Genomic DNA, 11,846 nt, shown 5'->3' with positions numbered 1-11,846 from the left:
CAGACCCTTCAACCAGAGACCTGTTCCATACTAAGGGATGCCCGTGGATGCCCCAGTCTGTTCTGTGTGACAGGAGCCCAAGGAAGGCCACGGCCATCACTCTGGAAGGACAGCACGTGGGAGGCAGCACCATGCTGGGTCTTGAAGGTGTGTAGGGTCCCCTGGAAACAGAAGGGGGACGACCAGGAGGAGAACCGCAGGCGAGTGTGAAGCAGCGTGGGGAGCGCCCACAAGCCCTCTGGTGTCGCTCAGAGTTACGTGGGACACAGGACCGGGTGGGGGTGGGGGGGGAGATGAAGCTGAGGAGGTGGGAGTGCAGGCCAGGCTGGGCCAGGCCCGCTGCCGGTGACTCGCATGGGCTCCCTGCTGGAGACAACGGGCCAGCCGGCACTGGAGGAAGGGATATCGGCAGCTGTTAGCAGGGAGAGCAAGGGACCGCGGAGGCTGTCGTGGTTCGCCCTCATCAGGTACTACGGAGCCAGACGACGGCTCCCCAGTCGGCTACGTAGAGCAAACCTCCTCTGGCCCTTGATCACTCCCGAGTCTGCCCTTTTATACAGTCAGGGACCTATCTGAAGCGATTTCTCGCAGCCTTCCATCTGTCCTTCCCATCACGTGCCCTCGCCTGGCCTTGGACCTGTCCTGCGCCAGGATCCCTGATGCGCTGGACCTCACTGTCGAGTGTGCCGAGTGCATATGTCCCTCTACCTTGTTCCCACGAGAGTTCCCAGCCCCCAGCCAAGGCTGCCCCTTGAATCCCAGCACCCCCCGGTCTCCATCCCTGCGATTCTGTGGCCTCCCCATCTGCCTTGACGTTGCCTCCAGCACAACCGCGAGAGGAGAGGTCTTTGGTCGGAAAGGGTGGAGAGCCAGACTTCCCCAACAACCAACTGCGGAAAGAGCCCTCTGGTCCTTCTCTCTGTTTTTCCTTTAAGGGCGATAAGGCATCGTGTCCAGTGCTCTGCCCACCTTGGATAACTGGACTGCTTAGGCGAGAGCAAGAGTTTCAATGGAGAACCACAGCCAACACATCCATGTACTGAAAACTCATCAGTGGGGCTAATATTAATGGCTAAATGAAATATATTATGTCCACCGTGCAAAACAGCATTAAAATTTAAAAATATATGAAAGGTTATAGTTTTTACTTGAGTAATAGATGACAGAATATTAAAGACAACTGAATTTAATTATCATTGTACATATCTGAGTGATCTTTTCATGAGCTGACAATGAATAATTTTTAAAAGCCTAAATAATAATAAATTATTATATAATTGTTACATACATTTTATTTTTCTTGCCTTATTTCAGCTTAATTACTAGTTATGTTATAATCAAGATTTTCACATCATTTATGCTCACTTGATAACAGTGATATTAAGTATTAAAATTACTTTGTAATTATTTGAAGGTAATGAAGTATAAATATATTTTATTTATAAAGCAAATTAAATATGAAAATTTATAATTATTTTATATACACTTTCAAATAGTTATTTTCTCCTAAAGTAGTCAAAATTACCTTTTAAAATTGAGGCAAATTATAGTTTATAATTAAGAAATATAAAACTTTTAATCAAAATGATTTAAAGAGTTGTGTTTTTAATTTAATTCTTTGAATATTTGAATCCTATTAAATATTTTATAAAAATAAATCTATTTGTCTTTCTAGCATTAAATGTCTCTTTAGTTGCCAGCATAATCGCATGTCGTGTGTATATTTATAAATACACAATTTTAAGAGTAATATGAGTTGTTGAATACTGCAGAATGGTTCTCTGTCATCATGTTGTGATGCCCCGCTAATCTGAGAGTACCTGCAGAACCACGCCCTGGAGCACAAATGAGTTACCCGGCACTACTGTGAAACAGTATTTAATTTTGCAAGGGTCTGTGTCTTCCAGGCTATCTGAAAGGAAGGTCTTGGCAAGTTAATTAATTTGTCTTTACCTTCATGCTTCTGTCATTCAAATGTTCCCAGTGTTCACCACTGACCTTGGCAGTGGCCCAACCCACAAACCTTCACAGCATTTAGATACAGTTGTCTATTGTTTCAAGGACAGGAGAGCAAGAGGAGTGGACAGGTGATTCCCTGGGGCCTGAACGGTGCTTGCTGTGAGAATGGTTTCATTATCAGAGGGAACGTTTATGGTTACAGGTTATGCTGTGCCACCGATGAAAGCCAGATCTTAGTAACAAGTGACAGAGGTGCCCATGTATTTCTTCTTTTTTTTAAAAATAAATTTATTTATTTATTTTTGGCTGCGTTGGGTTTTCTTTGCTGCACGCGCGCTTTCTCTGGTTGCGGCTACTCTTTGTTGCGGTGCACGGGCTTCTCACTGCGGTGGCTTCTCTTGTTGTGGAGCACGGGCTCTAGGCTCACGGACTTCAGTAGTTGCAGCACGCGGGCTCAGTAGTTGTGGCACACGGGCTTAGTTGCTCCGCGGCATGTGGGATCTTCCCACCAGGGCTCGAACCCGTGTCCCCTGCATTGGCAGGGGGATTCTTAACCACTGCGCCACCAGGGAAGTCCCCATGTATTTCTTTACTACATTTCTTGACTGTTTGTGTTATGTAGGCCCTCTAAAGCAGGGAAAAGTAAAATACACGACACACAATTAAGCTTGACTTCAGATAAACTAGGACTAATTTTTTAGTGTAAGTGTACACCCCAATTGCATAGGATATACTAAGATATCCTACATGTACGGCTATATACTGATTTAGTATAATTCCATACTTATACTAAAAAATTGTTCATTGTTTATCTGAAATTCCAAGGTAACTGAGCGTGCAGTATTTGTATTTGCTTAATCTGGCAACCCTCAGGGCAAAGAACATGCTCTCTCTTGCCCAGGACTAAATGCAGTCCTGGGCTCCAAGGGCTTTATATGGAACACAAAAAAGAGAAAAGCAGATCCCTGAGTTCTGAAAATCTTAGCCGAGACTCCTGTGGGAGGAATGTTAAATATCCTTTCTAGCTATCGCAGAGGTAGGCAGAATCAGAGAGGTTAATTTCCTACCAGGAATGTCTGTGGGAAACCAGGAGATGAGTTCTTCTCTCCCAAATGTTTCTTTAATCATGAAGCCATGGAATGTTATTGGTTCATTCTGTCGTAAAGCTTGAATAATCCTCAACTCTTCATTTATTTATTCATTCATCCATGAAATATTCATAAAATCTTTTTATGTACCAGGCACATAATATTTAATAGTTGAACAACCCTATGAGGTAGATGTTATTATCTCGATTTTACAGATACAGAAATGAAGCTCAGTGAAGTTAAATAATTTGCCTAAGATCACCCACTTGGTGCATTACAGAGGCAGAGTCTAAGCATATGTTGTTCTGACTCCCAGCTCCTAGGGGAGATGCAAGCTGGGGTGCAGAAGGGAGAGGAGAACTAATTATTCTTCAGTGCTTATTATACCCCAGGCATAACTGTATGCGCTTTAAACTACTAACAATCTTTGTTGTTTGTCAGATTGAATTCTGACCTTTCAGGAAAAAAAAAAAATGGAAGAAATACAGAATTGTTTCCATAAGATAAAAACTGTTTCCATAACCTCAAAAAAAATTGTTTGCTCTTCCTTAAACTTATTTGGAAATGCAAAGGACATAAATTGCCAAAACAATTTTGTGAAAGAATAAAGTTGGAGGACCTACAGTACCTGATTTCAACTTATAATAAAGCTACAGTAATCAAATACATGTGGTGTTTGCATAAGGATAGACATATAGGTCAATGGTAGAGATTTGATTCCAGAAGTAAACGTATACATTTGTGGTCAATTGATTTTTGAAAAGGGGGGCAAAAGATGAAAGGATAGTCTTTTCAAAAATGGTGCTGGAAAAATCGGATATCTATTCGCAAAAACAAACACACAACAGCAACAACAATAAAATACTTAGACCCTTAGCTCACACTATACACAAAAAATAAGTCAAAGTACACCATAAATCGAAATATAAGAGCCCAAACTATAAATTAAAAAAAATTTTTTTGAAACCTGCTGTTCATCTTAAGAGCTGAGAATTTAGTAGTGAATAAAGTGTCGAAAACTCCTTCCACTGATGGGCTTCCATCCTAGTGGGGATAGACAGTTACTAAACAAAATAAGTTTAAAATTATATCGTATATTAGTTGGTGATAAGAGCTATTGAAAAAAACAAATCAGGGAAGAGATGGTAAAGGGGTTATAATTTTTTTTTTTTTTTGGCCGAGTTGGTTCTTCCTTGCTGCGCGTGGGCTTTCTCTAGCTGTGGTGAGCGGGGGCTGCTCTTCGTTGCGGTGCTTGGGCTTCTCACTGCGGTGGCTTCTCTTGTTGCGGAGCACGGGCCCTAGGGCGTGCGGGCTTCAATAGTTGTGGGGCGCAGGCTCAGTTGCTCTGCGGCATGTGGGATCTTCCCGGACCAGGGCTCGAACCCGTGTCCCCGGCACTGGCGGGTGGACTCTTAACCACTGCGCCATCAGGGAAGTCCCAAGGGGTTATAATTTTTATAACTGCTGTCTGCAGGGCACCATTGGGAAGATAAAATGTGAACAAAGACTTGAAGGAAGTGAGAGAGTGAGACACAAGTTACCCTGGGAAGAGCATTCCAGGCAGAGAGAATGGAAAGTGCAAAGGTCCTGGGGTACAAGGAGTAGCAAGGAGGCTTGTGTGGCTCCAGGAGAGCACATGAGGGAAGAGGGCTCATGGCTCAGGTTGTCGTAGGTCTTGCAGCCCATCAAAAGGACTTGGGCTGTTCTTTCTAGTGAGGTGAAGAGCATCACACTTGATGGAATTAGAAGTTTTAAAAGAAAAATTCTAAGAGAATAATTAATGTTTTTCACTATGCGATTAGATACTATTTCTCTCTGTTGGAGAACCACCCAAAGACCCTTGGCATAAGCACACTGATCCTCAGTACCTTTTGGAAAAAACTAGTTCATAGGAATCAGTTCAAACTCCTTACCAGGACCTCTAATGCTCTGTAGCCTAAATCTCTTTAAAAATTAGAACTCTTCACATTGTGTATATACGCCCTCCAGGTGTATACATTGTACATGTACACATACACCAGACCGCATTCCACTCCCCAGGCGCTTTCACTTGGCTCAAATGGCACTTCCACTACGAATGTTCCCTTCATTTCATCAAATTCCCTCTCTACTCTCAGTGAACTTAGTAGACACCTGAATTAGTCAGGAGAGGTGGATAACAAACACTCCCTAAATCTTACAGGTCTAGAAGAACAGCGATGTACTTCTAGTTGACGCAGAGTTGGCTGTGGTTTGGGGGCCTCTCTTGGGTCGCTGACCTCATGCGTTGACTTAGCGTTGCACTTGATGGCAACTCATCCTTCCACAATCACTAAGATACCAGATGAAAACTCTGTGGCGTCTCACACTGGCAGCTAAATGCTTCTGCCCATAACATTTTCTCTAACATTTATTGACTAGAGCAACTCGCCCCTGCCTGGAAGGGTAACTAGAAATATCGATGGATGGCATCCCGGTTACCATAGATCCTCTTTAGGTGTGCTTGTCAGGCTTGTGTTGATTTGTTTATATGTGTGTCTCCCCCACCCTATCACATATGAGTGTCTGTCTCGAAAGTATCACAATTCATCATCTTGATTTATCTTGGCCTAGCCCAGCACTGCACCTGGCATGTAGTAGGTGCTGAATAAATGTTTTGTTTTAAAACAAAAATATATGTTCTTTATGAAAAGCTCACAGGTGTGGCTCAGAGAAACTGTGCTTTCTGCATTTTTGCATTTTATTTTCTTTCTAGTAAAAAGCAGCCCCAGTAAAGACGCAGACATAGAGAATGGACTTGAGGACACGGGGAAGGGGAAGGGTAAGCTGGGACTAAGTGAGAGAATGGCATGGACATATATACACTACCAAAGGTAAAATAGATAGCTAGTGGGAAGCAGCCGCAGAGCACAGGGAGATCAGCTCTGTGCTTTGTGACCACCTAGAGGGGTGGGATAGGGAGGGTGGGAGGGAGACACAAGAGGGAAGAGATGTGGGGATATATGTATATGTATAGCTGATTCACTTTGTTATACAGCAGAAACTAACACACCATTGTAAAGGAATTATACTCCAATAAAGATGTTAAAAAAAATAAACAAACCAAAAAGATACAGCTATCCCAGGGTGCATAGCAGCACTATTTACAATAGCTAAGACATGGAAGCAACCTAACCATTATCAGATGAATGAGTAAAGATGTGAGATATATGTATATATATATATATATTATACATATACCCATGCACGCAATATACACACACACAATATTACTCAGACACAAAAAAAGAATGAAATAATGCCATTTACAGCAACATGGATGGACCTAGAGGTTATCTTACCAAGTGAAATAAGTCAGAAAGAGAAAGACAAATATCATATGATATCACTTAAATGTGGAATCTAAAAAAATGATACAAATGAACTTATTTACAAAACAGAAATAGACTCACAGACACAGAAAACAAATTTATGGTTACCAAAGGGCAAAGGGGGGAAGGGATAAATTAGGAGTTTGGGATTAACAGGTACACACTACCATATATAAAATAGATAATCAAGAAGGACCTACTGTATAGCACAGAGAACTATATTCAATATCTTGTAATAATCTGTAATGGAAAAGAATCTGAAAAAGAGTATATATATATATAAAACTGAATCACTTTGCTGTATACCTGAAACTAACACAACATTGTAAATCAACTATACTTCAATTAAAAAAAAAAAAAAAGCAGCCCCAAATCCTCAAGTTTCCATTTGTTATCCCATAAATCAAAGGATGATCAGCTGCATTTCTCACCACTTGGCTGAGTCAAATCATAAGGGACATTTCTCACAACTTGGCTGGGTCAAATCATGTGGTTTACGATTTTCAAAAATTACAGAAAAGCACTGTTAGTTTCTCACTGTTGTTGGAATATTTATAACAGTACGATTTTTGCTCATACCCTCTCTCCAGAGAGCACAATGTAGTTACAGGCATTACCTAATGCAGGCAGGTCTGGGGAGGGGAATGGAGGTATAATAACCTCCGTTGTCTGGGATGCAAACTCAGTAAGGTCTGGTGATTTACACAGGTACACATGGGAGTCTGCAGATCTTCATTTCCTGACTTTGGTTGAAACGTGTCTCCATTTCCTCCGGTTCTGCCTTAATTTTTCAAATCCAAAAAATGTACAAAAGTGGCCAATTTTACTTGGCCTCCTTTTAAGGGATTATTTTCCTTTTCTAGTGTCTTTTTCATCTTCTAAATAACTTGGGTTCAAAATAATTAATATAGTAACAAATCCACCAAAATGGCAAACAATATTGCTCTGAAGCCAAGGTCAGTTGTCAGGTTGGGCTGGATAAGTTCAGAGCATCAAATTAAATAACTTGGGTTCAAAATAATTTCTAAATAACTTGGGTTCAAAATAATTAATATAGTAACAAATCCACCAAAATGGCAAACAATATTGCTCTGAAGCCAAGGTCAGTTGTCAGGTTGGGCTGGATAAGTTCAGAGCATCAAATTAAATAACCTCACAGGACCCATCGTCTTTTAAGATTCCATGACTCCACAGTAGAGAACATCTCCAAATGAAATCTATCCTAATTTTAACAAATATATCCAACCCACTTTCCAACGGCTGTCTCAGGATGTTTGCCCAGTGCACTAATGGCCTTGGGTGGTCAGTCAGCCACTCTGGCTTCTATTTTTTTGGGAAAAGTGATTCAGAGGCTAAAAAAACCCCGCCATGTAACATTGTGAGTCATCTGGCTTTTACACCTTTTTCCTTCCACTTCATTTGTCAGTTCATTCATTCATTTCTTTATCCATTCATCAAGCATGTACTGAGTACCTGCTCTGTGCTGGATTACTGCAGGGCATGGAAAAGCACCTGGTCTCTGCCCTCTGGCATCTCATCATCCAGTAAGTGTACGGATAATTACAATCCAAGGTGGTAAGTGCAATAATATGCACAAAATATTTTAAGAGTCCTGAGAAGAGGCTCCTCATCCAGTCTTGGGGTGGCTAGGGAAGAAGTCAGGAGGGCTTCCTGTAAGAGGTGATGCCTCAAGGCCAGTGTTCAGGTATGAAATACGCATCCAGGAGAATGAGAGAATGAATGGAGAGGCATGCGATAGGATTGCCTGGCAGCACTGAGGGTCCTTTTGAGTTTATTAGTCATGAATTTAAACTGAGACTGAGGAGCCTGACAGAATGTTTTCCTCCAGCCAAGTTCAGATGCTTGGGTACAGGTACAGAGTAGGTGGGGGGTTGAATTATCCAGGGCTTGGTTTTTTCAATGAGTACAAAGAAGGGAAAGAGGAATAAAGATTTAAGGGTGCATGTAAGGAATGACTGTATTTATGGACAATGACACAAGAACTGGGAAGAGAATGAGGGTAAGAGAAAATGAAACTGGAGGACTTTTGGAATTTGAGTTCTGGACTTAAGGGAGTGAGGTGGAAAAATAAGAGGAGTGGAGATTGGAGAGGGGGATACTTGAGAGTGAGATTATGGAAAGGCTGTGGTTTGAGGAAAAGACAAGATCACGGGAATGGGGCCTTTGGAGGAGGGAAACTCAAGGAACTGAGGGATTGGAGGGTATTGGATGGATTGTCTACCCCATGCAATGTTAAAGTCGCCAAGGCTTACGACAAGGGTTGTATTCGTTTCTATTGTTGCTGTAACAAATGACTACAAATTTAGCGGTTTAAGCAACACAAGTTGATTATCTTACTTTTCTGTAGGGTAGAAGAACAGCACAGGTCTCATGGGCTAAAAATCAAGGTGTCGGCAAAGCTGTGTTCCTTTCTGGAGGCTCCAGAGGAGAATCTGTTTCCTTTTCTTTTCCAGCTTCTAGAGGCTGCCTGCATTCCTTGGATTGTGGCCCCTTCCTGCGACTTCAAAGCCAGCAACAGTGCGTCAAGTCCTTCTCTCATCATATCACTTTGACCTCTGCCTCTTGGGCTAAAAGTCCAAGATCAAGGTGTTGGCAGGTTTGGTTTCTCCCGAGGACTCTCTCCTTGCCTTGCAGACAGCTGCCTTCTCACTGTGCCCTCACGTGGTCTTTCTTCAGTGTGTGCATCCCTGATGTCTCTGTGTGTCCAAACTTCCTTTTCTTATAAAGGCTTCCATCGGTTTGGATTAGAGCCTAACTTAAGGGCCTCATTTTAACTGAGTCACCTCTTTAAAGGTCCTGTCTGCAAATGCAGCCAGATGCTGAGGTGCTAGGGGTTGGAGCTTTAATATACAAATGTTGGTGAGATGCAATTCAGTCCATATCACCATGTCACATATTCGCAGGTTCCAGGGACTGGGACACAGACATCTTTTTTGGGGGGATAGGGTGGGGTGGGGGGCAGGCATTCTTCTGTCTATCATGGGAGAAATGTTGAAGAGATTAGCCATCTTCCCAGTGCTGAAACCTTCCAAGAGTGGGGATGTGCTCAGGATGTGTGTAGGAGATACCCACCAGGAGTTCTGGTCTGAGAGTATGTGCGTGAGGGTCGCTGGAGGTTTGGAAGGAGAGGCTGGAGGAGAAATGAGGAGCCTGGCCACGGGTCACTGGGGGTATGTGTTCGAAAGGACTGCTGTTTGAAGGGGCTGCAGGAGAATCAGCTTCTTTCCCGTGGAGCCAGGGTTATTTAGGGCAGGAAGGTGACAAGAGCTCTTAGAGAAAGAAGATCAGAGGGTATGGGGAAGGGTGAGGTAGGTTAGGAAGAGAGTGAGATTTGGTCTGCGTAGAAGGATGCAAAGCTGTTCAGGGGACAGGACCTGGTCTGGGAGGCTTGGGTTTCCCTTGGTGACTGATGTAAACAGAGACGTCGTCAGGGACCTTCCAAAGGCCTTTCCCAAGCTCGCACTAATCTCATTCCTCTCAGTTTCTTCACGGAAGATAGCATTTGGGTTTGTACTTAGTTTTTCTTTGTCTATACTGTTAGACAACAGTTATGGTTTGTCTATACAATTTGACCACAGCCTCTTCTAGGGCAGGGGCCCTATTTGATACCCCAACTAATGCCAAGGATAGTCCTGGGCTTGTAGTTCAGATGTTCAATAAATAATTGATTAAGTTCCCTGTGCATTTTATTTTTAGAAGAGAGAACAGGCAGGATACTTCCACCATCTTCCATGCCTCCATTTTCTTTCTTTCTTTCTTTTTTTTTTTTTAATCTTATGTTTATTCTTATTCTCTTTTTCCAGATTGGTGCAGAATTTTTTTTTTAATATTTATTTATTTATTTATTTTGGCTGTGTTGGGTCTTCGTTTCTGTGCTAGGGCTTTCTCTAGTTGCGGCAAATGGGGGCCACTCTTCATCGCGGTGCGCGGGCCTCTCACTATCGCGGCCTCTCTTATTGCAGAGCACAGGCTCCAGACACGCAGGCTCAGTAATTGTGGCTCACGGGCCCAGTTGCTCCGTGGCATGTGGGATCTTCCCAGACCAGGGCTCGAACCCGTGTACCCTGCATTGGTAGGCAGATTCCCAACCACTGCGCCACCAGGGAAGCCCCCTCCATTTTCTTTCTTACAGCGCCCAACTTTCCAATGACTTGAGAATTTTGCTTGAAGTGTAGAGTGATCTTGTTTCCTTCCAGATGCAAAATGACAGCTGACACTTTCTGAGCACTTTCTTTGTTGGGCTGCTGTGCTCCAAGCACCATCTCATTGAATTTAATCCTCCCAGCAACCCGATGAGGGGGATACGTTTACTCTCCTCATTTTACAGATGAGGAAACTAAGGTCTGGACCAGTTAAGCAACTGTTCCTGAGGCCACACAGCTGAAAGGTGGGTGGAACCCAGAGTCCATTCCTTCTACCTTTTGACGGTCAGCCTTCCATTTGTCAGTCATCCTTTCTTCTTTAATCATGAAACAGCAAACAATAGTGCTTAGAAAAGTGTTACTTGCGCAAGATGACTGCTTTTAGACTTTACTGTAAAACTTAATTTTTGTTGTGCAAAATATAAACCTCCAGAGTCCAGTTCTTGCTATGACTTCAGGATGGGTGTGTAGCCAAGGGGCTTCTGGACATGTGGAAATGAAGTCTAGAGTAGATCTTCTCTGACTTTCCAGGAGCTCCAGCATTCTTTCTGATCTGCTCTAGAGAACTCTGCTTCCTGTGATTTGTGAACATGGCAGTGAGGTTGAGAAATGCTGCTACCAGGGACATAAGCCTTATGGTCGGTGTCTGCTCCACAGGTCTTTCCAACTGAGGGAAGAATGACACATGTTTTCTAAGCACGTCATTTAAAGCTATTGTTTATTAAACTTAAAAAAAATTAAGTAATTATTTTAATTTAGGTGTGCTTGTACAATTTTTAAAAAATTTTATTTTATATTAGAGCATAGTTGATTTATAGTGTTGTGTTAATTTCAGTTGCACAACAAAATGATTCAGTTATACACATATTTATTCTTTTTCAGATTCCTTTCCCATTTAGGTTATTATAGAATATTGAGTATAGTTCCCTGTGCTCTACAGTAGGTCCTTGTTGGTTATCTATTTTAAATATAGTAGTGTGTATATGTCAATTCCAAACTCTCCATTTATCCCTACCCTCCTCCGCTTTGGTAACCGTAAGTTTATTTTCTAAATCTGTTGAGTCTGTTTCTGTTTTGTAAATACGTTCATTTGTATAAATTTTTTAAAGATTCTGCATATAAACGATATCATATCATATTTGTCTTTCTCTGTCTGACTTACTTCACTTAGTATGATAATCTCCAGATCCATCCTTGTTGCTGCAAATGGCATTATTTCATTCTTTTTATGGCTGAGTAATATTCCATTGTGTATATATACCACATCTTCTTTATCCATTCATCTG

General features: G+C 42.2%; 1 protein-coding gene across 1 annotated transcript in view; it reads left to right on the top strand.

The window, feature by feature from the left end:
• The first annotated feature begins 354 nt into the window (after nt 1-354).
• The window catches only part of SMIM2 (small integral membrane protein 2), a 184,729-nt gene continuing 173,237 nt past the window's right edge, over nt 355-11,846 (top strand). The window contains 1 exon segment of the mRNA XM_007187056.1: nt 355-467. Coding sequence (XP_007187118.1) covers nt 355-467 — 113 coding nt within the window.

This window comes from Balaenoptera acutorostrata, chromosome 18 (genome assembly GCF_949987535.1).
Source record: "Balaenoptera acutorostrata chromosome 18, mBalAcu1.1, whole genome shotgun sequence".
Taxonomy (NCBI): Eukaryota; Metazoa; Chordata; class Mammalia; order Artiodactyla; family Balaenopteridae; genus Balaenoptera; species Balaenoptera acutorostrata.
Note: the sequence above shows the minus strand (reverse complement) of the source record. Positions and strands in the feature narration are given on the sequence as shown.